The sequence below is a fragment of the Vigna umbellata genome, chromosome 11 (assembly GCF_029865625.1).
Source record: "Vigna umbellata cultivar VRB3 chromosome 11, Vumbellata_1.0, whole genome shotgun sequence".
NCBI classification, from domain to species: Eukaryota; Viridiplantae; Streptophyta; class Magnoliopsida; order Fabales; family Fabaceae; genus Vigna; species Vigna umbellata.
Window position 1 is genome coordinate 29,216,157 of NC_142175.1, and position 22,224 is coordinate 29,238,380.

The 22,224-nt window shown below is 29.0% G+C and overlaps 1 protein-coding gene across 1 annotated transcript; it reads right to left on the reverse strand.

Annotated features, from left to right (window-relative positions):
• Positions 1 to 1,099: 1,099 nt before the first annotated feature.
• On the reverse strand, positions 1,100 to 5,216 carry LOC124827654 (transcription factor-like protein). The gene is made up of 4 exons (XM_047300759.2): positions 4,871 to 5,216; positions 3,733 to 4,265; positions 2,349 to 3,257; positions 1,100 to 1,700 (listed from the first exon to the last, which is right to left on the reverse strand). The coding sequence occupies exons 1-4, from the start codon at positions 5,030 to 5,032 to the stop codon at positions 1,415 to 1,417; spliced, it is 1,890 nt and encodes a 629-aa protein (XP_047156715.2). The 5' UTR covers positions 5,033 to 5,216; the 3' UTR covers positions 1,100 to 1,414.
• Positions 5,217 to 22,224: the final 17,008 nt, after the last annotated feature.

Consider the following 22,224-nt stretch of genomic DNA (forward strand, 5'->3'; position numbering starts at 1 on the left):
GGTCAAAAACTTCACGGCAAGAACGTTGAACATCATCACAAGTTGGGAAGAAAGCAGAAAAGTAAATGAGCGTGGACAGATGGTCACAACTTACAAGACAGACAATAAGAGAATCCAAAAAACCATAAATTAAGTGATATTGACAATAATGCTTAGCAGCGTTGTAATGATGTTAGCTGCATAGAGTTGTGACCTTAATGATATGTTAAAATCCACTCACATGATAACTTTATCATACTAATTCAATCCCATACTCGGTCCCCCACTTCTCTTATATTGTGTTTGAAGGCTAAACTGACACTGAGACACTCAATCTGCTAAGAAAAAAGGAAAAAAGAAAAGAATGTCACACAGCTCTGCATGCTTGAGCTGGAGGAACTTATAACAAAGTTTGTTCCACCTACCATAGGGTCAGGAAAACATTTTTTATTCCTCCTCAGCATGCCTAGGCCGGCGTGTTAAATGGCTTTTCTCTATTTGGTCTGTAAAAAGTTTGCATTGAGAAATAATTATAGGCATCACAGGGTCTAGAATATTGTACTGCGAAGTTATACTTTTAATAAACAAGCACATTGTAAGGTCTTAATCTCTTGTCATCCTCCTATTCTTCACTTGAGTACTATCATTTGTGTGGCTATTGCAGTCACAATAGGGCTCAACTTCTGTCATAGTTTCACCCAAATTCAGGTAAACCAGCTTTAAAAAAGATCATGAAATCGTGTGTCAATAATAGCGTATAATCTTTGTAACATCATTGTTTCCACAACATCATCACAGTAAAGTAGACATCATCCTCGGATCTTCAAAGTATATAACTTTATTGCATTAATTTGGAAAGTGTAATCCATTAATTACATTACTCTAAATTTAAAAAATGGCGACTTCTAATAATGATATTAATATATACTTAAAAATAAAAATGATTATAACTCCGTGATGGATTAATATAGTGATTAGACGCATGGTTATGTATTTCCTTCGAACTAGTTGGGAGCCTAAAACAGCACCCAATGCTCCTTCAAAACTACTATAACCATCATGATATACTTAAGGGTTTACTTTTTGAAATAATGTTTTCATCTTTTTATAGCCATCCATGTAATAAAAGATTCGACCTCAAATTGTCGATATCATGTTTAAACTCGTGATCATTACATTATCAAAACAGTGACAAAAAATTGAAAGTAAATCATCTGAAAATGGTATAACATTTTATATGGATATCCCTAAAATTAGACACCACAAAATTATATGGCATTTTTATGCGTTCCCACATGGTTGACAATGATCGACATAGTAGCAGAAGACATCAAGCTCCCTAGGCGTCGCTCTGTACAAGAAAGCCATCTCATCATTTAGTTCAACACTCCATTCAAAAAGGCCTTTTGAGCAATAAGGCCAGTTGCCTCCAGCATCATTGATTGTCTTGCCTGTGTTCGTCATGTTGGATATCATCAGGTTCACCATCTTCTCTATCTTCGTAAGTAACCCACGGTAGCATTGACTCAAATAAGACAGCTAGTGCATTCCTATTTGCAACACCACGAGGAACATGGCCATTACCAGGAAGATTAGCAAATTGGTTTTCATCCTGCATACCGTCCTCCATCATCCTTGGAACACCCATAAATTGTTGAAGATTTTCTCGAGGAATTGATGAAAGTGAATCAGAGAAATCAGATACCAGCAAATGTCCATACCTAACATATAAAAAAAACATAATCAAATGACATAAAAAAAAACCATAATCAAATGACTACATAGATATTAAAACATAATCAAATGATATAAAAAAGCATAATCAAATGACTACATAGATGTTAAAAGAGTCCTGCCATATTACACACAAACAAATGAACTGCTTCCAAAGCTTCAAAATGAATAAGATTCATATTGCTACTTCTTTTTCCTTCACTGTCCCTCTTACCTACATGACATGAGTAAACTTAATTTTTTTATTTACGCAACTTGAATACTTCATCATACAACAATTTTCAGTTACATGTTACTAGCTCTTTGCAGAGTTCTCAATCATAATTTGAATAGCTCAACTACCAAATGCTCATTCCAAGTTGAAAAAAGTTTACCAAGTCTTGAAGGCATCATACACAACCTTACAATAATTTTAACATGATGAGAAACTTTCGAGGTGGAGTTTATTTTGGGGGAATAAGCAGTTTTAGTTTTTGAAAAAATTTTAAACTTACAATTAGAAACAATACTAAATGGTCCCTCAAATATTTGATGCTTTTTCAGGTCAAGATAAAAATTTACTTCAACAGACATGACAACAAAATGAGCATGCAAAATCAAGCTAAAACAACAGAAAAGTAAACATAATCTCTTACTCATTTTTCTCAGACGAAAATGCTTCTTTTCTGACACAAGCCCAATCCTTAACTTCACTTTTATTACTTTCTAGTGTTTCAATCACTGTTTTTGCGGCACCACTAAGAAGTTTTTGCAGATCAGGAAGCCTCCATATAAGATAATTTCTCTCAACATATATATTAATCAAGTGATCTAGAGATGGAATTCCAGTTTGATCTGACCGGAAAAAGGCATGGTTGAGAATATCTGTCCATGTGCGATCTTTCAATGGTACTTTGGCGACTAGCTTCTTTATGACTGAAGGATGAAGCATCAATGCTTGTTTCATAAGATCAGATGAAGAAGACTTTTCAGTATTCATACCATCATCTTTGCAGGCCTCACGCTCAAGGTAAAACCGACAAATGGCAAGGGAATAAGAGAAGTTTGGAAACAACCAGATGGAGTTATCACTTTTATATTCTTCAGAAAACTTCTCCAGCCATGCATACTCCTCAGCCCTTAAAGCAAAGTAGTCAATGGAGAAAATAGCCCCCATGGGATCATCAGAATCCAGGGAAAGCAACAATTTGCAGACCTCTAAGGCAGATCTATGACAGCCACGCCTGTTCAAATTTTTCATGTGAGTGAAAAGAGCTGCAAATATAGGTTTGTTTGTATCATGCTTGAACTTCAACTGGCAACTTCCCTGCAGTGGATTGAACATGGGATGCCATGCACATTCAAGGGCATATAGACACCTGGCAATAGCATCTGCAGACATCGGCTGTTCACCCAGCACTGCAAAATATTCTGCCATTGTTAGAAGGGAATCGATATGATAAGGACGGTGCTGTAATATGCTTGCTATGCCATTTATGTCATTAATTGCTTTGGCAGCTTCAAATGCTCTCTGAGATTGGGAGTAAGATGGCGAGTGTACATATCTACATTGTAAAAAATATGAAATTAAATGCCATGTACAAAAGGCATATTAAATTCTTAACTTCACAAGTAATCCACTAAGTCATAAACCAGACAGATTAAGGTTAAGAATTTCCACAAAGCCAGAGGTCATTAACAATGAAAATAAATAACAAAAGCCCACAGTAGATGACTCAATCATGCACGCCCTCCTTTTAAAAAGAAAAATCATCAACAATATGAAGAGGAAGAGAGAGACTGTAGGTAATGAAAGTAATCAATAACCAGGCAAAAGTACGTAATTTCCTATGTTATCGATAAATTCCCCTCCTCTTTCTTTTACTATTTTCCTAACTCACTCATTAGGCACTTTTGTTCCAGTCAAGGTTATTCTTAAATGGAAACTTGTATTAGTCCAGATTTCAGAGTTCGTTGTATGTTTATTATATACAATCGGAGCAGAAAATTTTATCAATAGAATGACCCTTAGTTCATTACCTGAAGTAGTTAAGTCCATTTTTCATCTCCAGAAACTCCATGGACAAAGAGTCATCACAGCGGAGCCAATTGTCTGATGGAGTGACAAGAACACTCTTTCTAAGATTATAATGTACACGCCCCCTCACCCCTCGCATCTGCCTAGAACTGCTCGCTTGATTACTGCTCTCAAATGATTTCATAACCTTGGATCCGAATATTCTTCTCAGCTCATTTTCAGCATTCAAATATTTAGGATCCACTTTCAATACGGAGGTTGCTTGCTGTTTAACAGACTTAATTTTGTCTTTGGCAGAAACAGTTTGCTCAGCCGACGAGTTGACATTCAGAGATAAATCTTCTAGAATCAAATCCAATTCTTTATCATCTGCCGTTTTATTTGCAGCAACAGCATTATCCTTGGTTTTCTTCTTTTTCTTTTTCCTCGATTTTGGATTTGATGTGGAAACCTCAGCAGTAGGTTTCAATGAAGATGACTCCTCTTTATCATCATAACTCACCAATGTTTCATGGGAGGATGCCAACTCATTTTCCTGCAGCCAAAACAGCAACATCAAGTAACAACCAAGAAGCATACTCCTTAATCTTTACCTTTGTTTGGCCAAACAAGAATCTAAGAATAAATTTGAGGTTCAACATCCAAGAAATTCTTCTTGTAAAAATCAATACTAATTTTTTCTTGTAAGAAAGCAATACTTCATGCGATTCTAAGTTTCTGTATAATCACTTATAAGAGAAGAAAATAGGAAAGCCTAAAATGAATTGGACTTCTCCCATGTGCTAAAATCAACTTACGCAGTTAACTTTTGTAGAAGCCACTCACATCCAACTAGTGAGACATTTAATCAACTTACGGCCTACACCATTCTATTATACTAAATGTTGAGACATTTAATTAACAAAAAAACAATAACGATAAATTATATCCTCAACCTAAATTCAGATTCCATAGTTGTTTGTTTCTGACCTATTCGAAAATACAAAGGCAGATTTACAAAATCTAGCTAATCCAATTTCATGGTGCATGATAGCAACAAAAAGATAGGAACAACATGAAAACCTCAAAAGGGTAAACAGGGTAATGCTTCACAAAATCGAAGTTTGAATCGAAATGAACAAGGTGGGGTTTTTTAAAAACCTGGTTTTCGGGTTCAGAATCTTGGTCGTTAAGGAGGTCAAAGGGGTTGATGGAGGAACGAGTGATGGGCTCAGAATCGTTATCTTCTTCTTCTTCTTCGCTCACGTGTTGCTGAAGGTGGTGTTGCTCGTTCAGAACCTTCTTCATCAATCGAGCCGACATCTTTTTGTTGTTCCAACTGAACCACTTTCAGGGCGATGCAGGGGTATTCGTAGGTGCCCAGAAAGAAAAAATGGATGAAGCTTCTCAAATTCAATTGCAAGGAACAGAACAAATTCGAATGAATGAAAAAGAGAAAGAAAACAGCGTTGGTGTTACTCAGTTCATTCTGTCCTGTGTTAGCTGTCTCTCACGTCTGTGGCGCAAAGAGCAGGAGGTGGGCTCACAATACAGAGTGGGCCATATGGGCTTTCCACAAGTTTTAGCTCAATATTATAGAGAACATTTTCTTCCAGCACCCCATTATTACTAATTACACCTATCACTAACAAAAGAAGACTAAAATATCTTTTCTCACTGCTGCATTTCCATTCTCCACTATAGAAGAAAAGAGAGCTCGTTCAAAAAAAATAAAATTCTAAAAGGTTCATTCCGAAACACATTTTGTGTTTCTCGTCTCAAAAAACTCATTTCTAGAAAGTGTTATACATCTTTTAGAAAATTTATGCTGAAAATGTTTTGGAAAGTTTATTCTGAAATGCATTTCATAAGCTTGTTTTGAAAATTTTGTTCTAAAAAATTTATTTTTTTTCTGAAAATTATATTCAAGAAAGTTTTTTCGAAAATTTCAGAAAATTTATTCCAAAAGATTTATAAATAGGTAATACAAAAGTTACTTTTATAAAACATATCGAAAATTATGGAGGTGCAGTTACAAATTAGGAGGTTGCAGAAAGAAAAAGCCTTAGAGAAATAAGAACTCATCTATTTACTTTCTTTTATTTTACACATATAAAGTAATATAAATACTTTGTGTCTTTATATTTTAATTTGGCTAAATTTGATTTTTTTTTTATTATGTGTTGTTGTATATATTAATTCTAGGTTCAGTTACGTCAAGAAAAAAAAATTTCAGTTTTGGAAGAATTTGAAGTCGGCAATGTAATTTACCATGTTTATTATGTAATGTAAAGAAGATATACCTAAATATTTTTTACTCATGTTGCTTACCAAATTGTTTTTACATAATATATTCCTCTTTCAGGAAATCAGTGAACCATTAAAAAATCTAGCATTATATATTAAAAAATACACTTCTTATAACTAATTTTCATGTATTTTTAATAAAATATTTTTAAGATAAATATTATTACACAATTACGTTGACCAGGTTGTCTCGTATGCGCCCACTTAATTTGAAAGTCTGAAACATACATTTCTGAACATTGTCCTCGTCATCCTCGTTTGTGTTGGCAATGCATGCATGTGATCTTTCAGCTTCCTTAATTATAAATTTAAGTCTTTTTTAAGGAATTTGTCTGTGTTCTTAATTATACACTAATCCTTAGATTAAGTTATTACATGTTAACCTTTTGTATTTTTATTTACGGTCTATTTTTAATTTTTCATGCATAAAACTAATTTTTTACCCACACAATCTGGAAAAAGAAAATATCGATTTTTATCTTCTATTAAACCTAACTCTGCATCTATAATGTCGATTTTGAGAGTTAGAATTTCTCATGGCCATAGTTAACAAAGAGAATGTGTTAATAAATAATTTATAATAATATTAAATTGAGTTTAATGGTTTCACGTCAATATGTGTAAAATAAGTTTTCCATGATTGCTCAATCGCAAATTACAGTTGTTATAATTTAAAAAAAAAAACATAAAAATTATAAAAAATATCATATGTATATAAAATTTTGTGGTTGAATGAGAGTATAATCTGACTAACTTTTTTTTTAGTAAATTTTCTTTTTATAGAATTATAAGTCAATGCATAATAAGGTCAATAAAAGTTGCTGTAGAATGAAAACCATGCAAAAAGCTTAGTTTCAAAACTTTCCATTCAATTTGCGTAAAATAGTTTTTTTATCTCCAGTTTATTTTGTAATTAATTTTATATATACTTCTTGTGTCTATGGTTCTGTCAAATAAACACAGATTATAACATCAAATATTTTTAATATATATTCGTATTTTTTATTCCTATAATGAAATTTAAAATCATCCATGTTTTAGCCCTTAGATAAGAAATTGAGTTGGGCTAATTCTTTGTTAGAATTAGCGTAAATATTAAATGTAGACGCCATTCTAGAAAACATTAAATATGAAAAGGATTTATTTATTATGTGACAGTGTTTTGCTAAATACAGCAGCATTCAGATAGATATATTGACTATTGACACCAACCAAATGTTACCCTTCAAAACATCTCTAGAATAGATCATGAAAAGGAATTCTAGCCTTTTGATTCGACCCTCAGAATGAGCTTCTGAGTTTTGACCACACGTGAGGAAGAAATTGACTTTTCTTTTAAATACTTAAAAAATATGTCTTTTATAAAATAAAACTAATTTAAGTATGCCCCAATTAATTTATATCAAATATATTTTATATACTTTTTCGAAATTATTATTTTCAATTTATTTATAAAATAATTTTTGTTTGTATAAACAGATTTCTTTATTTATTATTAAAAGTGTAGAGAGAGAAATATTTCTAATGAGTTTGTATTTTTATTTTTTTTACTTAACCCGTAATACTTCTTTTTATAACTTATTTAGTATTATGGGATGACATATGTTGTCTAAAGGATCACGGGAGTGGTTTTGGAGGATATTTTTCTTTTTAATGTAATTTTTTTTAGCAAAATAGAGGTGGAATATACAATTTGATAATTTAGGATGTTTTTTTAAGAACATTAGTTAAAGAGATATAACACCGAATAGATACTAACTTAATTTTAATAAAAAAATAAAAAATACAGAAAAGAAAGTATAAGGAGAATCAAAATAGATGTAATTGTATTATTATTTTTCAAGTCAAGTTTACAATGTAAAACAATTCTTCTTGTTGACAAAGTAAAGTAGTGAAAATTTTTTAAGACTAGCAATTATTTTGTACACCAATATCTTCCAAAAACTTAATGGAATTGAAATTTTAAGACTCGGTTATTTTATACACTGATATCTTCCATAAATTTAATGGGATTAAAAGTTACAAATAGTATGATTTGGAAAAAGAAATTTCGTAACAATATCTATCTATTGATTTATTACAAGAATATGATAAATTCAGTTTTTTGTCAAAACTTTTTGTTTGACTATCAATTTCCATATGTTTAGTTCTGAAGTAAAGAACTTTGATTGTGAACAATTGTTACTCTACTTTAATTGTTACAATATAGGATTGCAATTAGAGAGGAAACTGATAATTCATTCAGAAGCGTTGGAATTTAGGTGATTTCAATAGCAACACTAGTCAAGTAATGAAATTTAGCTTTAGTAAAAGATCTAGTAACAACAAGTTGTTTCTTTGACCAAAATAAATTGCAAAACCTAAGGCAAAGTGTTTATCATCAAGGTCTGAAGCCAAATCAAAATCACAAAGAGCCTTAATGAAAAAAAGAGTGTGAAGAAGGAGCAACTTGAAGACGTGTTTCATAATAAATAGAATTAAGTACCCTAAAATGAACTTAATTGTCATCTAATGAGAATCTATATAGTTGTCATAGACTAGCACACTTTACTCAAAACATAACTCAACTTTGGTCGAGTAATTGTAACGTATTAAAGAGCACCAACAATTGATATAAAGGAAAAAATTATGAAAATAATTTCAACCAGTTTTATTGAGCTTACAATGAGTTGTCATAGGATATTAGACAAATTGGGCTTAATCCATCTAGTCTTTTGTAAGATATCTTTGGTATACTTGCTTTCAGTTAAAATAAGAGAGCCACGAATCATGGATTTTATTTCAATACCAAGAAAATAGTCTAATTCACCCAATTGTTTGAGAGAAAAAATAAAGTGAAGCTAAAAGATGAGTTGTTAAATCAAAGAAACTGAACTACTAATAATTATCCATTCTCATAAACCAATATGGATACAATATTTTTGTTTGCATTATAAACTAACAAATAAGGATCCCACTTATTTGCATAAAACCTAAGTTGAGGAAGTGTCTCGAAGGCGCTGAAACCACTGTCTTGAGACCTTTTTAAGGCCACAAATATCTTTGTGTGATCTACATACCAAAGACTTATTAGAATCTTCAAACCTTAGTGGTTGAGTCATATAGATAGTTCTTGAAGATAATCATAAATGAAAGTATTGTTTAAATCTAGTTGAAAAAATTCTCATTTATTTGTAAGAGCAAGAATAATGATCAAGCGTATGATAACAAGTTTAATCACATGAGAAAAAGTATTAGTAAAATCACAACCGATAACTTAATTAAATTCCTTACCATTAAGCAAGCTTTGCTATTGATAGAACCATCAACATTCTCTTTAATCCGAAAAACTCATTTCCAACTCATTACTTATCTATCATGGGAAGAGTAACAAGTTCCCAAGTTTTATTAACAATAAAAACCTCAAATATCTATCTGATATCAGTAAACAATTGAGGATTTACAAGAGTCTCTTTCACAATTTTTGGTTCATAATGTTCCTAAACCCTTATAGGATTAAGTATATATAGTGAAAAGAGAGTCATATTAGGCATCATTTAGAGAAATCCACCCAACTTCCTAACCATACTTTACTTGATAAAAATACAAGAATCTATTAAGAGTGGAATTTATATGTAGGTATTCACAAAGGATTTCAAAAGCTTTTAGAAATGCTATATTATTAGGGTGTAATTGACTCGACTATACTTGTATCATAGATAACACATGACATTCAAAAGTAGATAAAGGAAAAAAAGGATATGTAGGTCTTTAAAGGTAAATTCATACACAAAAGTAAAGTTAGTTAACGGTATCGAGTAAAGGTTTTTGAAAAACTCTATCCTTCTTATCATAAGCCTCAACCTCTAAACTCAACTAGAACATATGTTAAAGGAGGAAGCAAAATCCTCTACGGACTTAGTACTAAGAAAATTATTGATAAAAGAAGAAGATGGACATCTTAGAGTAGTTTTGATGATGATGAATCATGGAGAAGTGTTGAAGATTTAAACAATGTTTAGATTGAAGAGATACATTGAAGACCTAAGAATTTAGTTGTTGAAGTCTTGCAATTTGTGTATCTTATTTAAAATAGTTAAATTAGTAGGCCAAAAGTCAAAATAGAAAAGTACTGAGATAGTTTTAATTTTTCATAAAAGTTATGTGATAATAGATTATTATTAATTAAAATTAAGTTTTATATAAGAGTCTCTTTGATAATCGATTATCACATGAAAAAAAATATTTTCAAAAAAAGTTTATGTGATAATCAATTATCACTTCTGATAATCAATTATTAGTGATGGTTGTGACTTGACTCAATTTCGAAAATAACTTATATAAAATAAATGGTAGGCTTTCATTTTAAAACACAAAAGTTACATAAGTCTGAGTACTTAACTCTCTATGGAAAGACTTTGAAAAGCCTAGTGTGGGTAGAGCGTGAACTTTCACCAAGTGGGTTCTTGTGTGATTAAGTGTTGTTACTCTTGCTAGGAAAAGTTGTTCACCATTGGCGTGAATAAAAGGGGGTGTTCATCCCTTGTAGATTTCAAGGGAAGTGTCTTTCATCTATTGTGACTTCACACTAAAAAAGTTGAAATGCTTTACTTAGTGATGACAAAACAATCCTAAATGATATGATTTCAAATCACTAGATGCCACATGCCTAAAAAAGGGATTTTGAAAAACGCTTGCTAGAAGCCCTAGAAATAACAATCATTAATGGCTATAAAATCTCCTCATTAATGGGCCATAGAATAATTAAGTTTGAAAGATGTGATTATTTTAGTTGATAAAGTGTTATTATTCAATGAAAAGGGTAATCTTATGCCCTGAGAAATTGCTAAATCGAGTATGAACTCAATCATGAGTTATGCATAAGGTATAAAGTCTTTCTTTTAATAACTTGGTCCACTTACATTTATTCATTACACTTCCAAAATCAATAGACTTATGTACTTACTCCACCGATTATTACTATAATTAATTATGTATGTTTAGCAATTTGTAATGGATCCAATAATCAAGATGCAAATATGAGATTCAAGTATATATTTAATCATCCTGAATTAAGGAAAATATAATATTTCAACTAATATATTATTTACAAATATAAACAAAATTTGTTAATACATACTTGATACATGAACCTAACCGACTATAAATATGTATCTATATAATAAGAAGTATAACCTAACTCATTATCACTTTTTACTCATAATCATTATTCATAAAATCATTCCTAATTTGATCGTTAAAGAGTCTTTATAAATGAGTTTTCTCTTTATGTGACTTAGAGTTGATTCACATGTGAGTAATCCTGACAATTTACCTTGAAGACTACTTTATCATATAAAAACACTAAATTTTTTGTTTTCTAATTTTATATTTATTTTTTTAATGATTAAAAGTACAATGAGAATAAGTATATTATTTGAACTAGTTACAAAAGTTAGAAAGTATAACTTTTTTTTTTCTGGAGTTAAAAAAAATAGATTTTTATATATACTTGTTGTTTTTAACATGTTATTAAAAGTTATGTTTCATTTTTAAATTAAATTATAATGTATTGTATGAAAATAATGTAAATATATACCCAACAAACTATGTAAAAAAGCTATATTGTGGAACTTCATTTTTCACAAAAATATTTTGTATGTCAATGGTTAAAGATGATACATTACATGATTTTCATAGAGTAAAATAATTAAATATTTTATATTAGTTTAAATGTAAAGTATAATTTTTTATAATAATTTAAAGATAAAAGACATATTTAATCCAAAATTTTAACAATTTGTCATAAAGTAATTTTAAACCTTCGTAGAAATCCTTATGTTGTAAGAACCGAGAGTTTTAAAGATTTTTGGAGTGGACATGTGTGTGGGAATAATGGGACCGAATGATTTATATTAAAATAATATTACTATACAAAAGAAAATTTCAAATGTTCGGCCCATTTTTCTGATACAACCATTTCTCTCCAAATCTTCTTCTCTCTTCTTTTCTTCTCCTTCTCTCTAAAATTACTCACTGTTGGTTCATCTGATCAGTGATCAGAACCTCCCTAGGCGATCATGTGATCAAGGGCTTCCTTTTCCACCGATTAATTTTGTGTTTAGAGCCGATAAGTTTGTCTATCTTTGATTCTTGGAATTACTGCAATTTCTGGTACATGCAAGCACTGTTCGGTTTTGCATGTGTTCATCGGTTCTTCATCTGGGTTCTGATTTTGTTTTTGGGTTTGGTGGTTGGTTTCCTTTCATCAATCCAAAGTTTGTAGGTTGTCCTAGGATCACTTGCGGTTTAGCAAAATTATGGAGAGGTTTAAATCTGTCAAGTTGCTTTGAGGTAAGAGAAGCTAGTTAATTTAATTGTTTGGTTGATGATTCTGCATGTGTGTGAAATTGAATGATTTGATGTTCGGTGATCCTTGTGTGGACTGTTATATGCTATGTTCATGAGGTTTGGGTTTCTGCAGAATTTTAGTTCAATGGCCGAGTGAATTGTAAGGAAGTATGATGGTGAAATTAGGGAATTTGTGTTCGGTATTAGGTGGGTGGTCGGTCTCCTAATCGTACTCATTTTTGTATTAGCATTTGTTAATAGTCGTACTTGGTTTTGTATTAGCGTTCGTTACTAGTCGTACTTGGTTCTATATTAGCGTTCGTTACTAGCCGTACTCAGTTTTGTATTAGCGTTCGTTCTTAGTAGTGCTAAGTTTTGTATTGTGTTCGGTCTTAACTGAGTTCTACTTCTATAGAGCTTTTCAGTTAATGACTGATCGATCTTGTATTAGTATTCTGTTTAGTCGTAGTGATCGATCTTAGTGGGGAGTGTGGTCTCTTAGTAGCGATCGGTCTTAGTGGGGTGTGTGGTCTCTTAATAACGATCGGCCTTAGTGGGTTGTGTGATCTCTTAGTAGCGATCAGTCTTAGTGGGGTGTGTGGTCTCTTAATAGTCATCAGTCTTAGTGGGGTGTGTGGTCTCTTAGTAGTGACCGGTCTTAGTGGGGTGTGTGATCTCTTAGTAGCAGTCGGTCTTAATGGGATGTGTGGTCTCTTAGTAGCGATTGGTTTGGTACTAGCGTTCGATCTGGTACTAGCGCTCGGTCTCGTATTGTATTCGGTCTTAACTGCGTTCGGCCTCTCATGGGCCTTACCTGTTAATGACCGTTCGGTGATATTTTAGTAATCAGTATCAACTCTAAGTGTTCGGCCTAAGCTATAGGTGTTCGGCCTAAGCCATAAGCGTTCGTTCTAAACTTAATACTTGGTATGGTGGTAGTATTCGGTCATGTTGTGGTACTCGGAATCCTCTAGTTGTTAGTCAGTAATAGTGCTCGGCCTTCTCTTCAGTTGTATCTATTATTGACCGTTTGGTCCTGTTTTTTAGGTAGTGAGAGAACGATCGGTCTCCAACATTCATAGGGTGTTCGGTATTGTTCATATATGTTTGGTGATTTCTGTTTGGTCCATATTTATATTTATTCCAGTGTGCTATTTTAATTAATGGTTCCAATTGCTTTGATGGCTGATGTATGCATTATCATAATGGTGTCAAATTGAAAGTATGGTATGATGTTCCAAACGATATGAAAGAGAATTCCAAGGAGGAATATCTCAGTGATTATTTATCAATGTGGTAGTAAAGTATGAATATGGACAGCGAAATTCACGGCTTTCATCTTGACATTCTAATGATTACCAAGTCTCAAGTAGAGATAGGTAAGTCATGTCGTGAGAATAACAAGATGCCCTAGTCTAAGGGGGGACACCTTAGGTGAGGGATAACGGGTTAACCTCGTGCGACAGCTGATGGGTTTCCAGTTACTACACCCACGAGTGCACGAACGGCCAAAGCTACATATTCATACAATCCGGATGGTCAAGTCAAGTGTTCGATCATTGCCTGTAATGTATGATTGGTCATTGTATGCTTGAAATGCTCGGTTGACACATGTTTATGTATTTGTTTAATTTGCATTATTAGTGTAATCAATTAAATTATTTTAGATTACCCTTGTTTTTCTGTGGCCTGTCTTTGTATGTTGTTTCTCTTTTGTGATGATCACCTTAATAGTGTAAGCTTAGGGATACAATCTTTTCCATTGGAGCAACTGAAGGGGGAAAGTGAAGCTTATTTTTGTTCGGTGAAATTTTTATTCACCATATTTCTAATTTTGTTTTATCATGTTTCATTTTAGTAAGTTTTATATTATTAAATTTGGGATGCATATTTCAAATTTTTTATGTTCCGTTTGGTTAAAAGAGAAAAGAATGTTAACTAAAAGTAAATAAGTAATGAAATGTTGTACTTAAGTTATGCTTCTCAATAAAATATTATAAATCCCCATAATTGTTGGTTTTAATTTTAAGTATGTTGTCAAATTTGAAAATTTAAAATACTTTTACTTATTGAAAACACTTTGCTTCGATTTTATATTAACATGTTGCTCTCTATTCTGGTACAAGTCAATTTCCTCCCCACTATTCTTATACGTATAAAATGCCCTAATAAAGTCAACGTCAATTTTATATCTTATATGTTATAATCATTTTCAAACTTAATATTTTTTTTATATATGGATGAATAAATAATTTGAAGTTTTTGCATATGCGTTGGATATTCCAGTGTTGAATGCTAATTTTATGTAAAAGTCGTACTTGTTTTTTAGAAGAAATAAAAAAATGTCAACAGGTTTATGTTTTTTTTTTCTCTTAAAGGAAAAGAAAAACAAATTGTAACATTGTTTTGTCCAATGTGGTTATCTTAAATGTCAACAAGTTTTTTTTTTCTTTTTTTATATATCTTCCTTCTAAAATTTAAAAGGTCCATTGTACTTTGATTTATATTTATTGGAGCTTTCACCTTATTCAACAATAGGAGCACTAATGGTTTTAAGTAACATTTTCCCGTTTGTTATGATTTAAGTCTTTTATAGAATTAATCTCCATCTCTCTCACAGAACTTTGCTACATTAAATTAAACAAGACAATTGCGTCCTTTGAAAAGTACCACTTGTATCATGGCTTATTCAAAGTATTACATTATATGTTTGATTTTCCATATCACGATATTTCGTAGCTAATAAAAGGTCAAATTGTTGCTAGAAAGAAAAAGAAAACAAATAGGACTTTTTTATTATTATTAATACTGAATAAAAAAATAAAGTCAAATAGTGTGGATGGGATAATTTTCTATTAAAAAGGTATTTCAAATATAAATATATTCACTTGGTCTTATCACATTCAATAATCTCGTATTGTTAAAGAATTGAGCTCACTTTAAGTACTCTTGCTTTTTTTTACCTTCTGAAGTGTCTTTTAAACATAAAATTATGGAAGTTATAGTTTTCAAAACCAACGTGTGAGTCTAAGTCTCGTTAACTCATTATCTAAAGATTTTGGATAAAGAGTGATATCGATTCCTTATATGGTTGGGTTCAGGTCTAATTGATGTCTGTGTCTCTCCAGTGAACCTCCTCCTTGATAGACTCAACAGTACGATGATTTATCCTAACAATATTACTTTACAGACTTGTGATCGGAACATTAATGTCTATTGTGAGACCAATATCCAAATCATTGATCTCTTAAAGATAATCAATCATTCCTCTTAAACTTTATTCTTTCTTTCATCCTTTAAAGCTTCTTTTTAAAGACAAAAATGTAACAGGACTATGCTTTCTAAAGTGGATAATATGTCAGATATATGGTATTATATAAAAAGTAGTTAAAATTAGAAGAAAAATATAAATGAAAAAAAAAATAAGTGTTAAAATGTGTTTACAAACTACTTTAATTTAAGTAAGATATATGTTAACATATTCATATTTTTTTAAGAGATTAAGTACACTAACTAATTATAAGTTGTAACTAAAATCATCTTAAACATGAAGTAATTTATTAATTAAAACAAATAGTAAATACATTAGTTCTCTTACTCTTTTTTATCCAAGACTGACAAAGTTTAAATTTCAAGAGTAATGTAATTACTTATACTTCTTCTCACTACTTGGCTTATGCAAGTAAATTCTATTATTATTTCCTCTTTTTTTCACACATTCATGTATTTCAGAATAATGGTTGTTTTTTACAAATAATGTTGTAGAAATGTCAAAGTCTAAGTTTCGTTATGCATAATTTTGATAGTAGTTAAAGAAGTGGTTGTTGTGTAAACCGACCAAATGAAAATAATAATAATAGTAAGAAGCATCAAAAGGTTGTTTGGTTAATTAGTCCTTTTTAAATATTATTAACAATTGACAAAATTATCATTTCAATTATTATAATGATTGATAAATATGGAGTTATGACTATCAATTTATATATATATATATATATATATATATATATATATATATATATATATATATATATATATATATATATATATATATATATATATTGTGTGCGCGCGTGTTACTTTCATTTTTATCCTTAAAATTATTGAAAAAAAACTCTTGGCTTTTAAACTAAGATTGCAATCACATGCATCTTCTAAATTTTTAAAAATTGATTATAGATGCTTCATATACTGTGTTTAGTTGGTATATTGTTAGGATTGATGTCTATATTGTTAGTATTAAAAACATTAAATTATGCAGTGATTAAAAACTATTGTTAATATATCATGTGACAATTATTACAAAAGTCAACAAATTTTTTATAAATAATCATTTATATTACAGTAATTATAAATTATTATTTATAACTTATTATATAAAAATAGTAAAGGACTAGGTTTTGTTGTTATTTTATTTACATGTGTAGTATTTTATTTTACAATATCAATTACTAAATAAAACATTATAAATTATAATTGTTTTGGTAGGGTTTGTGAGACCGAGACACTAATCTTCGACTTGTGTGCTATGGGTTGCCACTTTGGACTGGAGGGGGAGGTACCTGCAAAAGGCACTCCGACGTTCAAGTTAAGAGTTAGAAGCGGTTTGATGAACTGTATATCACAATTGTATGTTTAAGTCTAAGAGTTTAAAGGAATCTAAACAATTAATTTACCTCTTAATGGTCATTAATGCAAACCTTAATTGTTTAACGATAGTCGTTATCACATTTATTGCGCCTTAACTCTGATCAACGGTTGTCGAGACCAAACGGCTGAAAGGCTCTTTCCTGCACGTTGACTGTTCCGTCGGTACACCCTTACCGTTCATTCGGCTATAAGCTCATAGTAATAATAATAATGGAACATATACAAAATATTAATATAGTTATTAAGTATAATAACTATATTAAAATAGAATATTTTAAAAAAATTAAAATTAATAGAGTTATTAAAATTAATGAGCTCTTATACTCAATTTATAAAATAAAAATCAAATATTCACACTTTATAATTTTCGTCTTTCATCAAAGGTATTTTAGCACCTATTTCATCGTTTACTCACACCGTGAAGTGATTATTGCAAAAGATAAATAATATAAAAAAGCAAAAAAAGACAAGGTAAACTAGTGTTCCAAAAAAAATTTCATAAACAATATAAACATATGTCATATTAGTTCAAAATGTATAATATACTATAATCATTAAAACATCTCTAGACTCAATTATCTGAATACATATTTTGACATACATATTCAATATAAATGTGTACTCATAGTACTATTTATACTTTGCATAGTCCTAAACGTAATTACCCTACTACTCATGAACTTAATCTTTCAATATCTAAACTAAAAGTCTAATGAAAAGACCTTATATCATTATCTCCTTTACCCCAATCATCTTTATTTTAGTTGAATAGCTGGTAGAATATTATGATACCCACTTTCAAAAGTCTTACATGTAAAAACATACATTCAAGATCACCAAACATTTAATTTCTCTTTAAAATCCTCTCAATAACATAGCTACATATGTACTCATAACAAACATCATCAAATCACAAACTATTCTTCATGATTACATTCATAAAAGCTAAATTCTTAGACATAAATCATAAAAAAATAATTATAAATTTAATATTAGATAGAATTTAATTTAATCTATTTCATAACTTAGATGTCTAAATTAGTTTTTAATTTAAAATTATAGACTGAGAATCAATAATATTAAGTAGTTTTTTATTCACAATAAAAATAATTTTAGATACTAATTACTTTTACTTTATAAAATGAAATTTAACTTAGTCAATATAATATAATGGTATTAATGAGTTCTTCAATATTTTATATAAATGAGTTATTTTAGTTTTATTCATATTGAGCCATATTTTTCAAATTTGATATAGCTTTTTCATTTTTTTGAATAAATAAATTAAACATACTGGACTTTTGTAGAAAATAAATTGCACAATTTTTTTATAAATTCTTTAATAATAAATATAATGTTTATATTTTAAATAAAAAGTAATAAAGTTTAAAAAAATAAAAATTTAGGTGTATTTTTGAACTAAATTTTGACAAAATTCATTAAAATGAGAGCGTTTTTGGTTGAGTCAAGTACGAATAAATTTAAATCCAACTATTTTTGTTGTGTGGACTGAAATTTGTTCACTAAAAAATCATTTACATGATTTAATTTATTTACTCATAAAAAATACTTATAGTAGATTTATGAAAAAAAAAAGTCAAACCTAGTATTGTTAGCTTAGATTAGTGCAAGTATAATATAGCAGATTTATATATCAGAACAACAGCTACAAGAAATATCTACGTAACAATTAATGCAAATAAAGTATTTTGACGTAAAAGTTTTATGGACATTAATTATCAATAAAATCAATAAGCAAGGTCATACTAGTATCAGAATTTTATAAAGAAATATTTTGATAAATTATGAAAAAGAAAACTCAAACCTATTTAACGGAAAGTTCTGAGTAGAAATAAAGTTATTTAAAAAAAATGGTAGAATAACACAGTTTTATGTTTATTTAACACATAATATAAAAATAAAATAATTATAAGAAAGTGAATTTTTATATTTTTTAAAAAGAAAAAAATTAAAAATTAAAAAAATAATGTCACCATAAATATAAAAAAATGATGTGTTAAAATATATATTCTTAGACGAAATAAGTATTGTAAGATGTAAAATTTGAATCGTAGTGTTTGGTTGAAACTACCTTTAAAAGTATTTTTTTTCTTCTTATAATTAAAAAAAAATTAAATATGAAATCATATAACATCAATTATTTCCTATCACTTTTCAAGAAAAATTTGTCAGTTGTCTGTCAAGAAGAGTGACATATAACCATAATGAAATAAAAAATAATTGATGTTATTATTACTTTTTAATTTTTTTCAAATTCACCCATTTTCAATAAGGTCATGTTTGGCATATTTAGCATCTCAAAATTTACTTATTCAAAGATTTGTTTTTTCACTGATGTTATGTTAGCGTGATAATTATTCATCCTTATTCTTTTTTATACAAAGTGAAAATCAAGCCATTTTAATTCATCAAATTTTATTATATTTTATGGGAAAATGTAGAAAATTTTAAGATATAATTCCATCTTATCAAATATTTAATGTTAAGATAAGACTTTGTTCAGTTGTCAGGCTAAAGGAAAATAAAATAGTTTAAGTTAATTAGAAATACTGAAGACATGTTGGTTAGTTTAATTCTCGTGATTTAAAAATAATAATTATGTATTATTAGGTTGTAATAAAATGTTATTTCTAGAATGAATATCAAGAATGAATTTGAAATACATATTCAATATGATTAAAGGGCGGCTGTGTTAATTAACAAATCCTATTTATAATAGATAAAAGTAATATATAATTAGAAAAGTGAAATTATATTCACAAAATTATTATTTTTAGCTAGTGTGAAAATAATAAATTGTGATGATTTTGGATGGACATGATAGTATTTGAGAAATTAAGATTAAGTTATGGAAAATTGTGATTGAAATCCTGTATAAATCTATCATAAAAATTGCAATATATTTAAACAAAAATTATTTATATTATTAATAATAAAATTAAAGATGTTAAAATAGATTATTTAACTCACTCAAATCTATTATAGGTCAGACTTATCATAAGTTAATTATTTAATAAATTAATTTAACTCGATTAACTTATTTGTAAGTTTAAAAAATTTAGTTTGATTCGATTTATTATGAGTCAGTGAAATAAAAAAAGTTAATTCACTTAATTAAAAATATTATAATTTTTTTATCTAATATTTTTATATGTAACTAAATTTCAAAATATTCAAATTTATTTTTTCTTATTTTAGATAACAAATAAATCATTCATTCTAAAATGGGAAACTCATACAGTTATATTATATCTTATTATCTTAGTTCATTCTAAAATGAGAAACTCATAAGCTTTAATGTGAGAGACAAAGATAAATACCGAAAGAAATGTTATGGATGTGACTCTCTCTCCGCTGAAATTTCAAACAAAAAACAAAGTTTGTTTATGTTTTGGATTAAAATGTTATAAATGTCATATAAGTTTTTTTTTTGTACCATTTAACAGTTCTAAATAAAACGAGTTATAATTTCTTTTCGATAAAAAATCTAATTTTGTTTTTACATATTAAAATATCTATTAATTTTTATACATGAGTCTCTGGCCCACACTGTCCATACATTTGACTTCATAATGGTTTAAAGTGGATTAATTAACGGCCTGTAACCTCTATTTTACATTCTAAATAGCATTTTAATGGTTGACTCCTTTGCATTAATGGTTTTTAACTCAGAACTGTAGATTTCATCATCACAATGATAAATTTTCTTGCAGATTTACCGTTTTCAAAGCTCCAATTAAAACCATAAAGTGGTTGTTTAATTTAAACAATAAATTTAATTTTTTATATATATTTGATTGAATTTAATTTGGTGTTCAAGCTTATTATCATTCATGTGTAAAAGGTTAAAAATCTAATATGAATAGTAAAGTTTATATAAAAGAGATGGAGTAAGAAAAAAAATTTTAAGTTGAAAATAATTTTTTGTTTAATTATTATTGATAAAACTAATTAAACTAATAATCTCACAAGTTTAAGTTAATTTATTTTCACACAACTAAGATCTGAAAAGTCGAATTTGTTCCCACATGTAAATATAATATAAATAACGTTTGCAGGTAGTGATATTTAATAGTACCCGATACAATATATTTAACAATTCTCATTAAAATAAACTCTAATGTCACATTAAAATATAAATTTAAACCAAATTAATCCCCATAAAATCAGTTTAAAAGTATTTCAAACTGAGTGCTAACCATGTCAGAATTAATATCATTAATTTAAATCATAAACTAATAAGTTTACTAAATCAACTTGTTTTGTTAAAAAATACAAATTTTAAAAAGGATTAAATATTCCCAAATTATTTTCAAAATCTATATTTCATCCCTGAACTAAACTATGTATTTATTTCTTTACTGTAGTGTATACAAATTTGTAAAATATCATTTTTGGAGGAAACAATACATAAAAATTAAGTTATAGTTGACTAACATATTTTACGGGATCTTCATAAACATACAAATAAGAAATAAATATATAATTTAATTTAGAAACAAAACATAACTTTGTAAAATAATTTCAACATAACATGTTCAACTATTTTAAAAACTACAATGCATTCCTTTTTATATATATAAACTAAACACATGTAAATCATTAGAGTTGCGAAGGTAGAGAGAGACAAGGCATTTTTAAACGATCAAACATGACATGTTAAGCTATCCAAACAGGGAATTGACTGTAGATGGTAAGAGTCATTTTGGAAGACTGATATTTAGACATTTTTTGATAAAGAGAAAATGATAACAATAATAATATAATAATAATATAATGATAATAATAGAATAAGGCCTCCATCAGAAAGAAACTGGTAGGTGCTTCTGTTTGGTGGTGGCTGCGTAACATATCATAACATAACATAATATATCTTATGTAGCAACTAGCTATAAGCAAGAGAAGAGAAGAGAAGAGAAACCATTGTACATCTTTTGTTGTCTGTCTGCTTCACACGTTGTTATTGGCGTACTTCTCAATCATGTTTTTCATCATCATCTTTCACATTTTCCACTCTTCCTCCACTTCCACCCTCTAAAGTAAACGCTCCTATTTCTATTTTTCTATTCATCATTTCTTTAATGCCAACCATCCACTCCTACTTTTATATTATCATTTTTATTTTCTACTTTCTTTAAGATCAATGGTAGAACAACAACTATATCAAAAATCTTTCTTTTCTTTTCTTTTCTTGCTTCATCCACAGT

Excerpts from the sequence above, each read along its gene's own strand:
- LOC124827654 (XM_047300759.2), bottom strand. The coding sequence starts at position 5,032 with ATGTCGGCTCGATTGATGAAGAAGGTTCTGAACGAGCAACACCACCTT. Across the intron at positions 4,266-4,870 it reads ATTCTGAACCCGAAAACCAG|GAAAATGAGTTGGCATCCTC; the intron begins GTTTTTAAAAAA and ends TTTTGGCTGCAG. Across the intron at positions 3,258-3,732 it reads AATGGACTTAACTACTTCAG|ATATGTACACTCGCCATCTT; the intron begins GTAATGAACTAA and ends TTTACAATGTAG.